General features: G+C 41.4%; 1 protein-coding gene across 1 annotated transcript; it reads right to left on the bottom strand.

The window, feature by feature from the left end:
- Positions 1–11,769: 11,769 nt before the first annotated feature.
- ADGRF4 (adhesion G protein-coupled receptor F4) lies at positions 11,770–18,575 on the bottom strand. Its single transcript, XM_072855571.1, has 8 exons — positions 18,498–18,575; positions 17,508–17,544; positions 17,205–17,365; positions 16,325–16,615; positions 14,112–15,476; positions 13,349–13,390; positions 13,183–13,242; positions 11,770–11,820 (listed from the first exon to the last, which is right to left on the bottom strand). Exons 1-8 carry the CDS (start codon positions 18,573–18,575, stop codon positions 11,770–11,772), a joined length of 2,085 nt encoding a protein of 694 aa, XP_072711672.1.
- Between the last annotated feature and the right edge of the window lie 477 nt (positions 18,576–19,052).

The following is a 19,052-nucleotide window of genomic DNA, read 5'->3' as shown; positions in this document are numbered from 1 at the left end:
TGAGAACCAAGAAAAAACTAAAAACACAGCCCATCTGAAAGTATATCAGAAAGTTCCCGCGGTGGCAAAAGCAGCAAGCAAAAGGGTAAGAAAAGCCATTATTGGGTTCACACTACAGACAGGAAATATTGAACGAGGATTCAAAGTCAGATTTTCATCTCAAATTCAACGCTGTCAGAGGATACACAAGAATTGTTTTCACTAACTTTTTCTCATAATGAAGTTGCTTTCAATTCTTTTGGTGGACCATTTCAGAGGGGGTGGAGGATCTTTCTGCTCCCCCAGAAAATTGCTTTTTTTTGTTGTTAATAAAACATCAAACTTCTAAAACATTCAGTTTTTTAACCAAAAGTTATGATATGTTTTGAGTTGTTTGGGTTTTTTTTCCATATTGTTTCCATATTTTCATTCTTCCACGTGGTTTCTATTTTTAAAATCCTTCAGTCAGCCTTTAGGGAAAATTTCTTGCCTTCACCTCAGCATCTCCGAGAAGCTACTGTCAAATATTATGTTCCGAATCTATATCTTGTTGCACTGAAGCTTTCTTCATTTGATGATAAAAAATTAGAACCATTAAATTAATTTTTGCTTTTCCTCATCTTTCTCTTAGATGAGTGCAGGCAACAAACGATCACATTACTTTGTAGCCCCAGCCATGCATGCTCTAACAGATATCACATCTTTGCTGCTGGCCATAAATTGGTAAATTCCAATCCTATCAGAGATATTTCACTTCATTGGTTTGGTGGTTTATTTTTAATAGCTCTACATATCTAAAGCCCTATAAAGATGGTAACAAACAAAAGAATTTATTCCATGCACAGCCTCTATTGATATTGCATGGAGAGATTTATTTTTTTCTACACATAGAAAGGCTATATAATGTATTTTCATACACACACATACATGCACACACCTTTAAGTCTGGTGAAAAAGCCAAAGAAATATCTTTCATCCACAAATAAATCTACCGCTTCCTATCTTTACAGCATCTTAGAAAAAAATTAAAGTTAATGCACTGAGAAGTGTGTTCCTTGAGAAAATAAAACCATAAACATCATCCAAAAGATGCTACAGAGGTACATGACCTGAGACGATATTAAGAGTTTCATATTTAGGGGTACTCTTTGGGGAAAAAAAAACTTAAAGCAGCACTCGGTGAGTCTGTTGACAGCAGTATCTCTGAGTTGCTCATCAAGCTCCCCTAACACGTTGGCTCAGAAGTGAACATCCAGCATGCGGACAGACCAACCCTGCCCAGTAAACTTCATGGGCAAAAGCTTCCTCAAAACTAGTAGAATTGGTGTCCTTCAGGTACCTTTCAACAGAGAAGCAACATGACCACAACAATGCAAAATTATGACACTAACATTAATTCTGCAAGAAAGGCGTTAGGTTTCACTGAATAGCCCAGAAGACCAGAAGAAAGCTGAAATTCAGATAGAACTTTGCTCAAATGTTATGTTCCAAATCTATATCTTGTTGCACTGAAGCTTTCTTCATTCTTAACTTGTACAGAAACTGGGTTGAAAGAATGCCAAGATGATCTCGATATAAAAGCAAGACAACTGAAGTTTCAGACTTCTTTATATGACAGCAAAGAAAAGTTTCAACAAATGCCCCAGTTGCTCCTTCAAACTTTCAGGTTTTGTTTACTTATCAGGACGATTGCACTGCTGTACAAGAGAACAGAGCAAAGCCCATTACGTTTGTTTTCTATTTTTCTTGTTTGCATGGTTTGTCTTTACGGCACCGATAAAATAACTACGGTCTAAAAACAGCAATAAGGCATTGTGAAAATCACGGGTTTACCCTGAAAAAAATAATACAAGAATTTGTTTCATACTATTTGCTGTTATTTATGTTGTCATAAGATCTGTCTTAGAGCCACATGACTTGTTTTTATTTTGTAGAAACAATGATTTAGTTATGTCAAATCATATCAAGCTAACTAGAGTTAAAGCCCAGAGTTCGCCAGTTGAAAATAATATAATTTAACAGAGTTTCTTTCATAAAAACACATGACTCCAGACATAATGTCTGTAAGGTACCCTTTTCCCTTTGTATCAGCAAAATCAACATTTAAGAATTTTGGTAAGTGATTGTTAATTACCTGCTTTTCTACCTGAAATGGAAGATTATCTTTTGCTACTAAATCACATCACTTCTACTTAGAACCACACAGGGCAACGACTTTTGTTTAGCAGGTACATTTTTGCAAATATTTCTCTTACCTGTCACCAGCACCTTTCAGAGTGTAATTTCATAAACACATGCATAACAAAAAATATTCAAGAGGAAGCCTTCAGAGTCACTAGCATTATTATTATTCACTTATACTGTGGCATCATGTAGGATCTTGAGCCCTGGTCCAGCACTCCAGCGTGCTGAGCTCTGCACAATCAAGGCACATTTGGACTTGATTATCTTAAAGGGCTTTTCCAAACTAAATGATTCTATCATTCTACAACACAAAAAACCAGGTCTTATTCTCAATATTTCTATTTGGTACTTAGGTCAGGTTTGTGTTACTCCATTTTACCAAGGGAGAAGTTAACCAAGGTCAGAGAATACAGCTATCAGTGTGAAGACCTTCAAGAAATAAAAGCCAAGGTTAGAGTCCTAATGCTGTAAGTAGTCATCCACGTAAATGATTGGACTGACCAACTTTTATGAAAATCAAGTTATCGAAAATTTTCACTAAGATAAATAGCGTTCATGGATTTTTTTAACAGAGTTAAAAAATACAATCATATGTAAATTCCTGTAAAAAACATTTAGGTAGATCCACATTTGAAAGTATTAATGCCTTGCTACAGGAATGATTAGATTAATTAAAGCATTAAGATTCTGAATGGGTTTAGTATGAGCTGTGGATTGTCCCAGTCCTGATTACACTCAACCTGATGTGACCAGCCACACAATCAGTAAAACTTTTTGCCTTCTTTCCAAATGACTGCATCCTGACCAGGGAGCTACACAGCAGGACCAAAGCTGCAAACCAGTATTAGACTTTCTCTGCAGCAAAACTTTTTTTCCTCTCTAAAGAACAGACACTGAGTTTTCAGCAGCTCTACCTGTGACCATTTCTGCTTCAGGGCTGGTGCCCATAGTGCAATACATCCAGTGTTAAATTATGCACTCAGACTCCCCACGCATCTCCTCCACAGAGGATGCCAGCCTTAGAGCCATTCTTGGATACAATTATCCATACTGATTTTAGAAAAGGAGGATTCAGGTTTACATCCCCCTCACTTCTTGAGGTTTCCCCAAGAGAATTTACACACTGGAAGAAATAGATTAACTGCTGTCGGTCAGTCCTAATCTCTGCAGAGAGTTGACTATACTGTCATCAGATCAATTATATTTTAGGCATATTTCAGCTGGCAGTCGTGCTCATTTGGCTTACACAGCTTTCCTTTATATTTCTCACTTCCTTGCAAACTAGTATTAATAGAAGGGCTGGAAGCAATGACAGCGTTTCTCACTCATCCAATCTCCTGTCTCCCCTCTGGCTCTAAACTTCTAAATTTCCATGAAGCACATTTATTTTTAAGAACCTTGTAGTAGCTCAAGTGATCAGGAACACATGCCACCTGTTTATACAGCTCTGTAATTCAAGTAATTTAGGATTGTGACCACCAAAAAGGGACTCCTTTAGAAGGAAGGAGTCATGCCTTCAACAGGAGCATCCCATTTTGTGTGCTTATTCCTTGTAAACGCTCCATACTAAGGCGTCCTACATACAGGCTGACTTCTGCTGCTGCTAAACAACTGCAGAGCTCCAGATTACCTGGGAGAGCAATCTTTGGACATCTCTTCACCTTCTGCATCAGCCTTTGCTTTCAGTTTCAGGCATCTGCCATCTCCCATCACCACACACTGAACCTGCAGATGTCCCAAACGCTTTGGGACAAAGCTCCCCCATGCAAAGGTCTCCATGGTAGTACCAGCTAATGGTCTTCCTACCTCTGCCCCACAGCATACTCTCACTTCTTTGCACCATTGCAACCTATGTGGGCCTCACTGTGAAATGGATCTGGTGCAAGTCAGAGCTGACCAACCCAAGAGGAGCCACACGACCCAACGTGGGGCTGCACAACCCAACGGGGAGCCACGCAACAGCACATACTCTCTTGAAGCAGCCTGATAGCCAAAACCCTGTGTCCAGCTACAGCCTGGCTGTGACAGCAGGTCCCAGATGGGGTTTCAAGGACTGGTTGCTGAAGCACAAATTCTCTTATGAGCTAGTCAAAAAGCCTAAAAGATTTGTAGCTTTTTTCTTTGCCAACATTGTGATTTGAGTTCCCTCGTATCTGTTTCAGATGTCAAACACTAATTTTTATGAATTTCATTCCTGTATTTGCAGCTTAAGTCTCAGTAACCAAAAATTTTGTCTTGACTCTCCTTTTTTCTTGGGGGTTTTCACACACATTCATTAAAGGAAGAAAACCCAAATTCCTGTTAGTTTAACACAGCTTGTAACCTGAAGGATTATAGAATCATAGAATAGTTTGGGTTGGAAGGGACCTTTGAAGGTCATCTAGTCCAACCCCCTGCAATGAGCAGGGACATCTTCAATAGATCAGGTTGCTCAGAGCCTCATCCAACCTGACCTTGAATGTTTCCAGGGATGGGGCATCTACCACCTCTCTGGGCAACCTGTGCCAGTGTTTCACCACCTTCATTGTAAAAAAATGTCTTCCTTATATCTAATCTGAATCTACCCTCTTTCAGATTAAAACCATTACCTCTTGTCTTATAGCAACAGGCCGTACTAAAAAGTCTGTCCCCATCTTTCTTATAAGCCCCTTTTAAGTACTGGAAGGCTGCAATAAGGTCTCCCCTCAGCCTTCTCTCCTCCAGGCTGAACAACCCCAACTCTCTCAGCCTTTCCTTCATAGGAGGGGTGTTCCAGCACTCTGATCATTTTCATGGCCCTCCTCTGGACCCACTTGAGCATGTCCATGTCTTTCTTGTGCTGGGGACCCCAGAGCTGGACGCAGTACTGCAGGTGGGGTCTCACCAGAGCAGAGCAGAGGGGCAGAATCACCTCCCTCGACCTGCTGGCCACGCTTCTTTTGATGCAGCCCAGGATACGGTTGGCCTTCTGGGCTGCGAGTGCACATTGCCAGCTCACGTCCAGGATGCATTTGTGTACTAAATTAATTCTTCTGTCTGCAAGCAAAAATGGAAATCAATACAAATTCAATACTACAATTCTTCTTCTGAAAGGAAAAAGACAGGTCAACCTAGCTTGCCCAAAAGAAGGCCAAAAGGTGGTTTGACCACATCTGAGAGGAGAAGGCTCTGGTAATCTCAACAGTTTCTTCTGGCCTAAAAAATAAAAGCTGGAAAAAAAAAAGTATCAGTGAATCTTTTCCCAAAATCAGACATTTTCAAGACACTTATTGCTTGGCAGTTCGTTTTGGAGTCAGTGGGAATTTTACTACTAATCAGCACACTTCAAAGTCAGCCTTCAAGTCTTGTCTTCAATAGATCTTTTGGCAGATCCTGATACACATTATACTCTAATAGCTTTACAGCTTATTGATAAAAAGAGCAAAACCCTGCATTCTACAGCCCTATTCTTTCTATGCCCAGCAGTGCCTATACTTGCAGTACAGGAGATAACGAAAGGATTTCTGCTGTACCTCTCCAGCTGGCTAGATGAATAACTTGAGCTCTCTGCAGCAGGCAGAGATTAAGACAACATTTTGTAATGATGCAGAAGCTAAGCAAGAAATCCAGGCTGCCCCAGAGCTCCCAAGCCAACCATCCCAGCAATGTGGGAGATTTTCAGCTGCACCACGACAGAAAAAAGATTGCATGAGTAAGTGTCATTACCCAGAAAAATGAATCCCTTACTGTGGAAGTAGCGATCGCTCAGAGACACACAGCAGTGTGATGGATCTGATGTGATTTAAATGGGCGAGTGGTACCCCAAGTCCAGTTGTACTCCTGTACCACAAGAATTCAGGATTAATCACTGACATCAATAGAGTATTTCTGGAAGAAAAACACTCTTTCAAAGGCGGCCAAAGATACTACTAATGAATAGCAGGGTTTATTAAGAGGGTTGGCACCAATGCAAGTATACTGATGCAATTGCCCCACCTTCCTTTTCCTTACAATTGCCATCAGAGCGCCAGGCAAAGCAGAGAGCTCTGCCTGGGGATGGCCACCTATAATACTAGAAAGTCACATTTGGCTACTGATAACAATATTGCAATGGAAAGAAAGGCCTGGGATAGTTATCGAGTGTTAAGGCCAGAAGGGACTGTTTTACAGGCTGGAGAACTGCTTTCACGCCGCTGTACAGATGCCAATAATTAGTGTTTACTGAAAGCCTGATTTAGCAACACCAGCGAAAGGAAAATCCACTGCTTCTCAAAACACTTCGTCTGCTACTAACTTACTCTTCTTAAGGAAGCGTATTTGAAGCTGGATAAATTCCAGCTACATATAGCTCGATCTTCCAATAGCCCAGTAATTGTAACAGTCTGCCTGTTTCCTGACCAGAGACGCTGCAGCATGAGTAAGAAGTAAATTATAAAACTCGACTTGCACTCCCCAAGGGTCGGAATGATCTTTCTAAACAATCCGTTGTTCAAAATTTCATTTTCAAACCACCCAAACAGATGATTTATTACTGGTCTCAACCTGAAACAAAAGTACCCAAAGGGTACGTGTACCTCCTTCATGTGGGTTGAAGTGCTATAAGTAAACACTGATGCTTAAAGCAAGGAGGAGAGCACTGGGCTTTTCAAGTTTAGCACCACTGAACAAATAAAAGTGGAATTCCATTTACTGGCTGCAGTTAAGTAAATAAATTGACTGAAGACGACTTTTTCCAGTTGTGAAAAAGAACGACCTTAGCACATGGCTGCAGTAATTAGTGACAGATGAACTACTTTTGTAAAATCAGAAGAGGCATGCACCTTTTCCCAAAGCTTGAACTAGCCTCAAGGTGTCACTGAAGTCTGGCTGGGTTTCAGATATAATGGGAACCTGAGGGCCCAAAGGTACACGGTGTCCAACCAAATTTGACCTGAAATGTAGACTGTGTGTAAACAAGTTTACAAGCTTTACACCATTAGAAAGGCTTCTCTCTTACATCCAGATGGAAGTCATTCAAGAAAAACACCTCCAACTACAGTTTTCAGAGCAAAACCATGGAAAGATTTGATTACATCAAAAGATAACAGAAAAGTTAAATTTATATACAACTCTAATGGCATTTGATATCGATTATATCCCCCTTGGGAGAATGAAAATGAAAATATCTGGTTTATAGTGCAGAATACGTTAGAAATCATAAACGTAAAATCAGCTTCACCCTGCCTACAGGACACAAATGGGACAGCTGACCTGGGGGTCAGGGAGGGAAGAATACTGTGATCAGGTCAAAGTTATCAACCCGGCATTCACAGATGTGCTGAAAATACATTCACATTATACTATTAGCCTAAACAAAAACATTGAAACTGGAGCCAGAGAAGGAGGCAGTGCTCCCGATGGGCTCTCTCCTGGGAGCACACCACCAGAAATCTTAGGTGCATCTTCACTGGGGAGGCAGAAGTGAAAAAGTGCTGCGTGTCCAAAACTGTGCTTTCCCCCCATACCCTGAACTGAGATTTAACTTTGGGAGGGACGTTATCCTACAAACCCTGCTTGTCTAGCCATGCGTACCGTTAACACCTGAAGCCAACAGACTGACCACAGCGCATCACGACACTTCTCAGCGAGGCAGACCCAGAGCCACGCAACGCCTTTGTGAAGTACCACAGGTCAGGCACCCACCGGCTCTCGGAGCCACGGGCAGCAGGCTGGAAGCGTGCCTGGAGCTAGCAGGGCTGAGCCTCGCAGTGCAGGCGAGCATCTACCACAAGCAAATTGTATGGGGCAGCCCAGCAGTCTTGTTAACAGCCTGCCAAGACTCTGCTGGTTTGGCATCTTCCTCTCTTTTGATTCATGAACCATGAAGGAGATGCCTGTGCTAGATAGAAAAAGCGGGGAAAAATTGCCTGGCTCTGGAAAGGCAATGTAAAACTTGAGGTATTTGACGTAAATTAATGTTCTTGACTCAAGAAAATACAATTTTACCTGCCTGGCCAAGGAGCTCTGAGATGTCTCTACGCTCGGCCATGCAAGCAACACTGTAAGTCTACGGGGAAAAAAAATGAGTTGTGCCATTAATTGTGACACCTTGTGAAGGGCAGCACTTGGGGTTTTCAAGTCTGACCGCTTCGGCAAGCAGGGTGGAACAGCTCCAAAACAAGCTCGGGCACATCAAGGGGTCTATCTGACCCATTCAAGACTGACATTATTAAGCTGTTGCTACATTGATAATTTGGGAAACTGGCAGAATTCCAACTCTAGCGATTTTTCCTTCTTCCCTCCCTCCCCCCTGCCCAACTGCAATTAGAACTGGGTCATCAGCCCACAGTATTTAAAGAAATACCAGTTCACAACCCATAGAGAACAGCTACAGCTTTCAGCTCTCAAAAATATTTATTCATTAAATGCTCCTGGTCAGTTTAATTTTGGGGTATTAAAAATAAAACTTCATTGCTCATCCTCATCCTGTACCATTAGCTGGTTCTCTGTAAGTCTATTACCTATTTAAAAATAAATAGGTAAACGATCATAAACACCACAGGGTAAAACACTCTGCTGTGTGTCAGCTTCTGAAAATAAGCCCTGTACTCCAAACACCCTTTGATAAACAGCTTAGATACTTTTCTCAGCAAACTGCAGATGAAACAGATTCCTTTTACAGCGCTATTGTCTGGGCAAGACTCCCGCTGAATTTCCTGGGATTTTGGAGGGGGTGCGTATAATATGGGAACCCTCATTTGAGACTGTCTATAAATCTACTGTTGTAATGGACTGTGGTTTCACATGCACATGTGTGCACACCTGAGAGAAGGGTAAGGTGCTAGGTTGAGGCAAGTTTTCTTAAATTTTCAGGTGGTATCAAAAAATCCCAACATTTCATTAATAAAATTTCACTGTTAACCGTAAGTCATATGAACAAAAAATACCAGCTGAATTAAATGTGGTCCCAAAGAGTGGTGGGAAACAAAGGTTTTTTTAAATATATTGCTGCAAATTCAGGTGCAAAGCAGTTTTCTCCATGCTGCAAACTGCACAACGTGGTCCCCTTCCTTCAGGGGTGACAGAGGTACTGCACAAGGGTTCACGGCTGCAAAGGACACACGCTGAACACTGACCAACATCTTCACCTGACACTACACATCCCGTGTCAGGCTTTGAACCATTCTTTAAAATACAGTAGCCGATTCATAAATCAGGTGTACAATACCACCACAATGAAATAAAACCCTAAAGCATAAGGGGCATGTAGCTCTGATATTACTTTGAAAAAGGCCACGCAGGGACTTGGAGGAGATGCTACTGATGCTGAAAAAGGTCTAACAGAGACAGCTCCAAGATACATGACGTATTAAGGGGGTGGACGGGGAAGGGAAGGAAAGAAAAAACCCTCTAAGCACTTCAAGGAGAGAAAGAAGGTGGAGCACAGAAGATGTTGCTTGACACTAAGAAGCAGACTTTGGGGTAACGGTCTTTTTAAATTTATGTTACAGCAGCATATAAGCCCAATTTTATCTCCACTTGATCAAACGCTCTCCAACATGCAAATCCGCAGTACGAAAGGAGCAGGGATACTCTCTTATAACAAGGCTACAGTCTATGCAGAGAGAAAACAGGAGAGGAAAACACGAAGAAGCAACAGAGTCTTGGAGACAAGAAGAACTGTCTCATGGCCCAGGCCAGAGCTCTGCCCTCCAGATCACTGCCTCCAGAGCCCCAGCTTCTCCCCTCGAGACCTCTGGCTGTGGGTTTTTCCATAGTATGTATCACATATACCCCACATCCCACAGTTCATCTGCCAGGGTATTTTTCCCCCTCTTCAGTAAAGAGGGGGATGACATAAAAAAATATTAACTGATGACATAAAACAATATTATTTTGATTATAACTTCTGTATTTCAATTGTATGTGAAGCCACAGGGGGATGAGTGATTTCTGACTTGAGTAATACCAGCTAATATTAAAGGGCATTTATCCTCCTCTCCCAAAAAAAGTAGATAAGGATTACTTACTAGAAACAATGACAAAAATTTCAACTTTATTTCCATTTGAAAGCATCGATTTGTCCTGACAAGAGACAAAAATGTTTCTATCAAAGCTTTCATTAGAAAGGGTTTCTCAGACCAAGGACTGATTTTCTAATGAAACCAGATACACCGTCTCACACGGACGTAACATTTCCCTTGTTAGCACATCGCACAGGACATGGGAGATCTCCATCCACTTGATTCAACTCTGAAGCATATTCAAAGCTTGCTTTCCCACATCTAAAGAGGGAAACTATTTGCAGAGTGCTCTTTCTTTTTTATCTCTGTCATTGTCTTACAGGACTGGGGAAAAAAAAAAAAAAAAGATAAAATTTTGTCCTGACAGACCAAAAAAGGGCTTTGTACAATTCCTCTGACACACAAGTACTGAGATGGAGAGAACAAATATTGAGGTGGAGAGAACAGCTGTAATGCAGAAACAGAGTTACGTTTTCCATCAGTCTGGGAGGACAGATGGAAATGATGAATAGGGTGTCACCTAACAGAATCACTCGTGACCAAGGACAGGCAAAACCAGCTAGATAATGCTCAATATTTGTACCTCACATTAAAAAATTAAATAATTTTAGAACAGTCTCCCATGCTGTACAGTTCCTTATTGCACTGATATGGAAAAAAAAAAAAGAAATTGAAGCACTGAAATGGCAAACGAGGACAAACTCTCCTCACAGCAGTTTTCACAAAGGTAAGAAAAAACCTTTACGTATCAGTGTGTTTCCTCCAAGGGTTGCAGCAACACTGATGGTTTCCTCCTCCTGACAGCAGGTCAGGGCCTTTTCTCTTCTGGTTTTCACGATGCTTCCCATGGTCGTGCTCCAAGACACTTGGAGCACTTGTAATTTGAAATGCTGTCCATGCTCCGAGCTCCTCAGCCACTTCGGCTCATCTCAAACCAGGATTTCTGTGTAAGAAGTGCTCCTTTTCCTCTCACTGGTCAGATCCACTGAAGACAACTGTCGTCTGCTACGACTAGGAGAAAAGAAATCAGCAGGTCAGATTAGATATATCGTCCATGTAGGTGGAGGTTCCATTTCAAACAGGAGGTACCGCAGAGTCCTGCGAGAAACACCACAAGATGGTCAATCTGACCCAGAAGAAAGGCTCTTATGGATCTGGAGAAACTAGATCTGAAGCAAGAGTCTGCATAACCCTTCTATGTTTTGCGTACTCACCATTAAAACCCCAGATACACAGTCCCATTTTGAAGCTCCCTGAAACAAGGGGGTTTTTTTGTTTTGTTTTTTGGTTTTTTTTTTTTTTAACAGTCATTTCAGGTGTGACAAACTTTTCCAGCTCTCCTGAGTTGAGCTCCATATCTACACCCAAGTTTACAAGAGTGGGTGACTAACATTACCCCCCTCTCTGTTATGCAATGGTAAACACCTACACATGGTCTCTTCCACCCAGCTGAGTGACAACATCAACCCAAGTTCTTAGGCACATGCAGCCATGGTTTCCACATCAAGTTTTGCCCAGTGAGATCACTTAATACTTTTAGTAAATGTTGCTGAGTCATGGGATTAGTGATATTTCCATCTCATTTCCAGAGCATTGTGTTCGTGGTGACTTGAGAGAATTTTAACTTTCAAATTTCAATCCTGACCTAAAGCCTGATAAGAGGTTTCACATCTTCACTGTTATTTGGATCCTGGATCTGTAAAAGCAGGAATTGTAATCTCAGTTTATTAACTTTGGAAGAGTCTCAAGCAATTCCATTCTCTTCTTCCTCTGTTAGGTAGCAAATAGTTAATTTTAGCAGAGGTTTGGAGGTTGGTCTTTTTGTTTGTTTTTGGTTTTTTGGGTTTTATTTTGTTTTAAGAGAGGACCTTCTGCACTGCATTTAAACTTAGCACATAACAGCAAAGCTGGATGCAACTGAAGACTGAATTGGAGAGGAAGGATGCAGAGGAACCAGAAGTTGCACAACCGCGCACCTTCTTGCACCAAATGACCCAAAGCACACCAGGCAATGCTAATAGCAGAAAGGAGGTATAATTTCTTTAACCCCTCTATTTTTTCCTCATAAACCAAGTACATTTGGACACATTGTCACTAAAAAGACACCCTGCAGCTTTCAATACTAGAATCGGGACTGATTAATAAATAACTAGAGAAAAGCAAGGAAATAACTTCATTTTTCAGAAGTCCAAACAGAACTGACAGTTTCTTTCGGCGGATAGCAGGAGCACTGCAGACGATTCTTGTGAGACAGCTAAAGGGGATTCTCTTTTATAAATACAGCGTGAAACCATTAAAGCCTTGGTACCAAAAGAAATCTAACAACAGACAAAAGTTTTACAGCAGAGGTAGGAAACGCTAACTCAGTGGTGTCAACACATCAATTCTGTCAACGTTTTCCTAGGAAGCTGCTGAAATACAGTTGTTTCCTCCATGATTAAATACTTCCCTTTAATGAATTGCCCTGATATTTAAAAAAAAATCAGGATCTTATGAGTACACAACATTGATTAGCACCAAATGTACTGGCTGGGCTCTGAGTGGTTTCCATCCTGAGCTGACCTTCAGCTGGAAGCAAAACAATCCTCTGACATCCTAGAGCAGCCCTGCTATCATACAGATCTGTATTTTTGTGAAGGCGGCAAACAGGTCATTACAATGGGATTTTGGACTCCTAATTCTGTTCCTTACTTAGTCAGTAACCTTAAAGTAAATCTCTTTTACAGATGGGAGAAAAGTCATAGGCATTCTCTGTCTAGAGGGCTTTGATATCTACAGGTGAAGAGATTAGATTAAAATACCATTTTTAGTTTTGTAACAACAGCAGTAGGTTATGTAGCGGTCAAAAAAAATCTATGGATTGCCACTTCTAATATTTAGAAGCTTAATATCCTCAACATACTTTCGAGATACCTGCATTTCCTTCAGCAAGCACTTGCCTTAGAAAAATGTTAAACTAGGCAAGATTTAGTGGATGGTTCCATTCTTTCCATGTACAAATAAGAAGGTGTGTAAGCCAGTAAATTAAGCCGGGGGAGGGGGAAAGGGGAAGCTTTACCTTTGCTAGACTACACTTCTGCTTTGATGAAAGGCAGTTCATCCTTAAGGCTTCTCTCGTCTGTAGATTTAAAAAAATAAAAAAATAAATAAATAAAGGGAGCAGTTTCTGAGACTGTAGAAAATGTTCATATAATCCAGAATAAGTGCTGAAGTGACCCAAGTACCTTTCTGTCCAGAAGCGTCCCAAACAACAGGATGAAGAATCCCTAAAAAATTATGAAACCAGTTAAAAAAAACCAACATAAGCACATGAAGTTTCTTAAATGCATCTAGATGCTACTTCCTTAAGGATAGATAAAATAGTGTTTTTATCAGTGTAACAGATCTCATCACTTATGACTCAGATAACGGCAATGCGCAAAATGAGTTTATCCACCCAGGTTACACAAGCTCTCTGGGAATGTCAAGAATGGATGTATAACCCGTTCTAATTCTGATTATGAACTGGGCCGATGGGTTACATACCAGGACTTTCTCAACCCACTCAGTAGCAGTATTAGCCAAGAAGAGCTAAGGCAGACTGGGTATACAACAGTATGTAAGATAACATCGAATGCTTATACTGATGAGTTAAACAAAACCATCTTCAATGGCAAGTGAGAATTTTCTGTGTATTTGTTAATTGATAAGGATGAGACATCTTTGCAGTTACTGGACATTAACCAGTGTATTTTATGTTTAACATAAATTCATCATCTTAATTCTTCATCACACTTTACACCAACTAGTTTGTTCCATTACCCATCTGCATTTACTATGTCGATGCAGGATACCTAGTGCATGTACCACGTAAAATAGTTGAGTCAAAAGGAAAGCTTAGATCCTGTTTTTCACACGCAATGCATGCTGACAGCCTCTGTTTGATCTGCTACCTTTTCCCAGGCTCAAAGTCTGAGGGCACACTATTCCCAGTCTCGCAGAGTTTACCTGGAAGGCGTTCAGTAGCGCAAACGTAACATGGAATGCCAGAGAGTGACTGTCGACAATCGTTGCTAATCCAAACCCCCAGGTGACACCGAGAAGAGGTGTCAGAAGCGCCACGTTTTTGCTAATTCGGATCATGTTGCTCAAATCTTGTGACTTGCAGCCGTCTCCAATAGAGGATCTCCCAGTCTTCACCACAACCACCACCACCACCACCACGTTCACAACAATGATGCTCAGAGCGGGTACAACAAAGGCCAAAAGCGCTTTCGTTTTACACCAATTGAGCCAGCAGGCTCCACTCCTTAAATACCCATTTCTTGGTTCAGTAATAGCAACAGTGAGGATAGATATCACCAAGGGACATCCATATCCAATAGAGAATGCTGTAGCTATGAATACAGATCTTGTTATCTTAAAAAAAATTAATAATAATCCATAGAGAATCAAGAGGCCCAGGGTAAACATCCAAAAAAACAAGGCAAGATAGAAAAAGTGAAGGAAAAAAGTGGCTGCTACACACAACTGGTAGTTTAGGACTGTATTGTGCACAATAGCCGCTAAGATGAACAAAACATCAGCAATGAGAAGCGATGTAGCAATGTTGACCAAACAAAAATGGCGCATGTAGGTTATTTCAGTTTTTGTAACGTGATGCCAGACAACAGTCTCGATGATAAGGCAGAGAACCAAGCTGAAAATGGAAAGGCCTAACCCTACACGTGTAATGTAATCCAACGCTGCATTTCGCAGCATGGTGGGGGACATCAAAATGGAGAAGGATTTGAATGTCTGACGGTGATGCTTGCAGATGCAAACAACACTGCTGATGTTGTCGGACTTCACTGTGCATGCCCTGTTATCCCATCTCCTTTCAGTAGAGTGCCACCCAACACAATGGGCCTTGACGTTGTCCAGTTTATTCATCTTTTCGAAGGTGAGAAAAATATGCTGGAGCTCTTCTGGCAGAGACACCGATAACACCATTCCATTCACAAAACCAGGGTCCAACCGGCTGGTTTCTATAATGGCTCCAAGCGTTGGAAATGCAATGCTGATGGCTTTGGAAGTCTTGGGTAACTTCAAAAGCTCTTCTTCTGGAATGACCACGTGCCCAGTGATATTGCCTGTGTTATTGAACTCCATAGAAAAATCAAAGCTCTTCCCTGAAGTATTTTTATGTATGCTGTAGCCTTTTGTAGAGATGAAGTGTTCCTGTATACTTTCTGACTCATTCCTTAGAAGAAGATTCCCAGCAAATAAATTCACCGAGTCCAGTAATACCGAACTGGCATTTCTGTCCCTTACAAAAGCCCAGTTGGAAATGATGGAGCTGTTCAGAATATGGTTTGCTATCTTGCTGTAACTCTGAAACAAACAAGGAAAAAAAAGTTATATTAAATATTAAATTATTTATACACTTTATAAAATATAAAATATTTATAAAATATAATTATTCTATTAAATCAATATCTTTTATTAAAAGAAACCAACTCTTATTCCACTGGCAGAGCCTCCAGAAAGCCTCATTTAATTCAAGAGTGATTTCTATAAAGGGAATATTCTTCTTTGACAATGAACAGGTTCCCATGATCCATCCCAGTCAAACCCAAACATCTCATTGGCATGAGTCACTAACAGAATTGTCCTAGCCTCTTCATATCATAGCTCAAAGCTCATATCATAGCTCATATACTTGCTTGGAGAAGCAAATATAAAGCAAAAATCAGGACACCTAAGTTCTATCCCAGATGCTGACCTGCTACGCAGGTCTGCTTTACATCTCCCTCCCTACATTTCTTTGCCCACCTCTCTGATTCCTGAGTTCATCAGGGAAAGATTTCAGTTTCCATTGTGCAACACATGACAACACAGCTGTGGGTCAGCATCTCCATGGCTGCCTTCTCTACAACGTCAGACTTTAAAAATTAATTCTTCCTTGTACTGCTCTCCCATGTCTACAACAACAGTTGCTGCAAACTTTTGCTTTTAAAGAAAGCAAATTCCACTCCTGGATGAAACAGAGGATTTCTACCACACACGGAGAGATTAGTTTCTCTGACAACAAAACATGGCCCTCTCTTGAAACTCTTCCCAGGTGATCTCCATGTGATTTGCAGCCACCACTTCATTGGATAGTGGCTATAAGGACAAAACACTGTATGAATGCTCTGGCAAGCTCAGAAACACCTCTTGAAGCCCATAAAAGTAAATACCTGCATTTTTCCTCTATTGACATTCTCTGATAACAGCAGGGAAATCTTCTTTAGCAAATCCACTATATCAGCAATGTTTCCTGGAATGGCTGGTGAAGACAGGATGTCTGGGATGATGCATGAAAAATCAGCTCGGCAGTTACTATTCCCACGGTCATCAGCACCAAAATGTTTTGCTCCATCTCCAGGCTTTCCATGCACTGGCCTTCCTTCCCCTACAAAAGGAAGGTGTCCTCCAGCAACACTAACATGTCCTCCAGAGCTTGGAACGAGTTCACGTTTAGAAATCCTCTGGAGGGAGGAAAATACATTTGAGAAAATTAATGAACAGAATGAAAATGAAGCGACAGCTACAACCAGGCAAGAGGTATAGTGCTGGGGTGTGCAATGAATGTGCCAGATGGCCTGAAGCCCAGGACCACAGCTCACCTGAGAAGAATGTCTTGCTTGTACTACACACATGAAGGAAGGGCCAGAACTACATACAGTGCCTTATTCTTGAAGTTACTTGAACAAGGTCCTTTATTTTGTAGTTGGGGGAGAATTTACCATGAATCATCTGATTATTATGGATATTTGCATTGCCCTTTTTTAAGGTTCATTCTAGTGCAACATTGTCTTGGTTTAGATCCATGTGAAGAACATCAGCCAAGTGAACAAAGCAATTTCATTTCTGAATTATATTTCCACATAGGAATTTCCCAAATTCATTTCCCATCACTTGATTTAAGATGAAGTCAAAGCCTGTTATCAAAGTAATCTCTGTTTTAGGATCCCATCTTCTTCCCTTTGCTCTATATTTAAAAGGTATGGAGCAAGGGGGTGTCTTTGCAAGAAATCATGAGTATAGGCCAAAGTAGATGCATAACAGTTACCTCACCTGAAAAAGGGACTGAACATCCAGGCTTGCACAGGCATCTGTGAACATTTGCCATTTTCTTTCTTTGCAGACAAAGCTTGTCTCTCCACGGAAGGAGAGAGAACAAGGCTGAATACAAATAGCTCCGCTATCTTTGCAGGGAATGAGATTTATACACCCATCTGGAAAAAAAGTCAAGCAGATATTGTTATAAGGTGTAAGACAGCACACCATGGTCCATGAGGTGAGTATCAGGGGTGAAAAGTATTGATAACTGATAACATTTCACAAAGAATTAAAAAGACACATAGCTATTCACTGTACCTTGCTGATTACCAGTCTTTGATTCCTTACTGAGAACCTGAAAAATAAGGAAAAGTTGAATGTAGGCTGAATGTTGAAACAAATAAGTAAAAGATGACTCCTTGGCACAAACCAGAAAGGTGATTTCAAGGGCAAAATAGTCCTTTTGAGGTCCAGGAGTCTTTTCAAGGTCACAAATGTAGAGCTCATGGCCCCTTGCTCATACAGACCACTTCACAACTGTCCACTAACACTTTGTCTCTCTACATTAAGCCTTCAATTGCACCCTTCTACCGAAGTGACATACTGAGCTAGTGGACAGGGTCACACCTGCCTCCAGCAGTTGTTCCTCAGTCAAAAAGCCTGTATTAGGCTTAAAGTTCTCCAGTATTTCTCATGTTGATGAGAATATGTGACTTGTTGGTGAGACTATGTGGTCTATATGACTTTTACTGTAAGATAAAGCTGTAGCTGCACAAATACCAATAGCCACTTAGTTGTTCTCCTGATTGGGAAGCGACCCTGAGGCAGGCGTACCGGGCTCCTGCAGGCAGGACCACTTGCTGGGACTGCATGTCGTACAGCCAGGTGCAATCCAGAACAGCTTCCATCACTGCTCGGTCAAATGGTCTATCATCTACAACCAGCCAAACCCCGCCAGTCTGAAAGCAAAGCTCAGCTACGCGATGCCTTGGAACTCACACTGTTATTGCTGGGTAGAGCAGGCTAAATAGCAGATTTCTAACACTCCAAGAGTTGTGCTGGAGGTTGCTTGGCCTGTTGAACATATTGAATATTTCGAAGTATTTTCTCCTGTAGTGACAGGACAAGAGGCAATGGGTTTATACTGAAAGAAGGTAGAATTAGATCAGATGAGGAGGAAATTCTTTACGATGAGGGTGGTGAGACACTGGCATGGGTTGCCCAGAGAAGCTGTGGATGCCCCATCCCTGGAAGCGTTCAAGGTCAGGTAGGATGGGGATTTGAGCAACCTGGTGTAGTGAAGCTTACCCTGAGAGCAGTGCGCGGCGTGGCTGGGAAGAAGTGCACAGCCCAAAGGAGCAGGCAGTGGGCTACCCTCACATCCATCGCCACGCATTCACCGCTTTCCTCCTGGAAGAAAGATATGTTAAAGAAGTTTAGACATCTCTGTTTCCACTTTTGAACACAGTTCGGTTGCTAGTAAGAGAGCAACTAAACCCATCACTAAGACTGTCCTTACTGGGCCTGCAAGGTGATTTTCAGACATTTATCATTTATTAACTTTTTTACCAAGAATTATTTGTGAACCTTAAAAAAAACCAACACAAAACCCAAAACAAAACAACAAAAAACACACACCAAAAAAATCTGTCCAACACTGGAAGTTACTGCATTAATAATTTACTGTAAACTGTGAGGTGGAGAGCTTATTAAAGCAGTTCAGCCTGTGGGTCCCTTTTGAAGTGATTTAAAACAGCCTGGTCTCCGCTGGGTTCAACGCTGCTACTCTCTCTCCTCAGGCAGTTCCTGATAAGACCTGCCACGTCAGGTAGGAAACTCAGGCCCTCAGGGCTCGGATATCAA

This window comes from Ciconia boyciana, chromosome 3, assembly GCF_034638445.1.
Source record: "Ciconia boyciana chromosome 3, ASM3463844v1, whole genome shotgun sequence".
Taxonomy (NCBI): domain Eukaryota; kingdom Metazoa; phylum Chordata; class Aves; order Ciconiiformes; family Ciconiidae; genus Ciconia; species Ciconia boyciana.
Note: the sequence above shows the minus strand (reverse complement) of the source record. Positions and strands in the feature narration are given on the sequence as shown.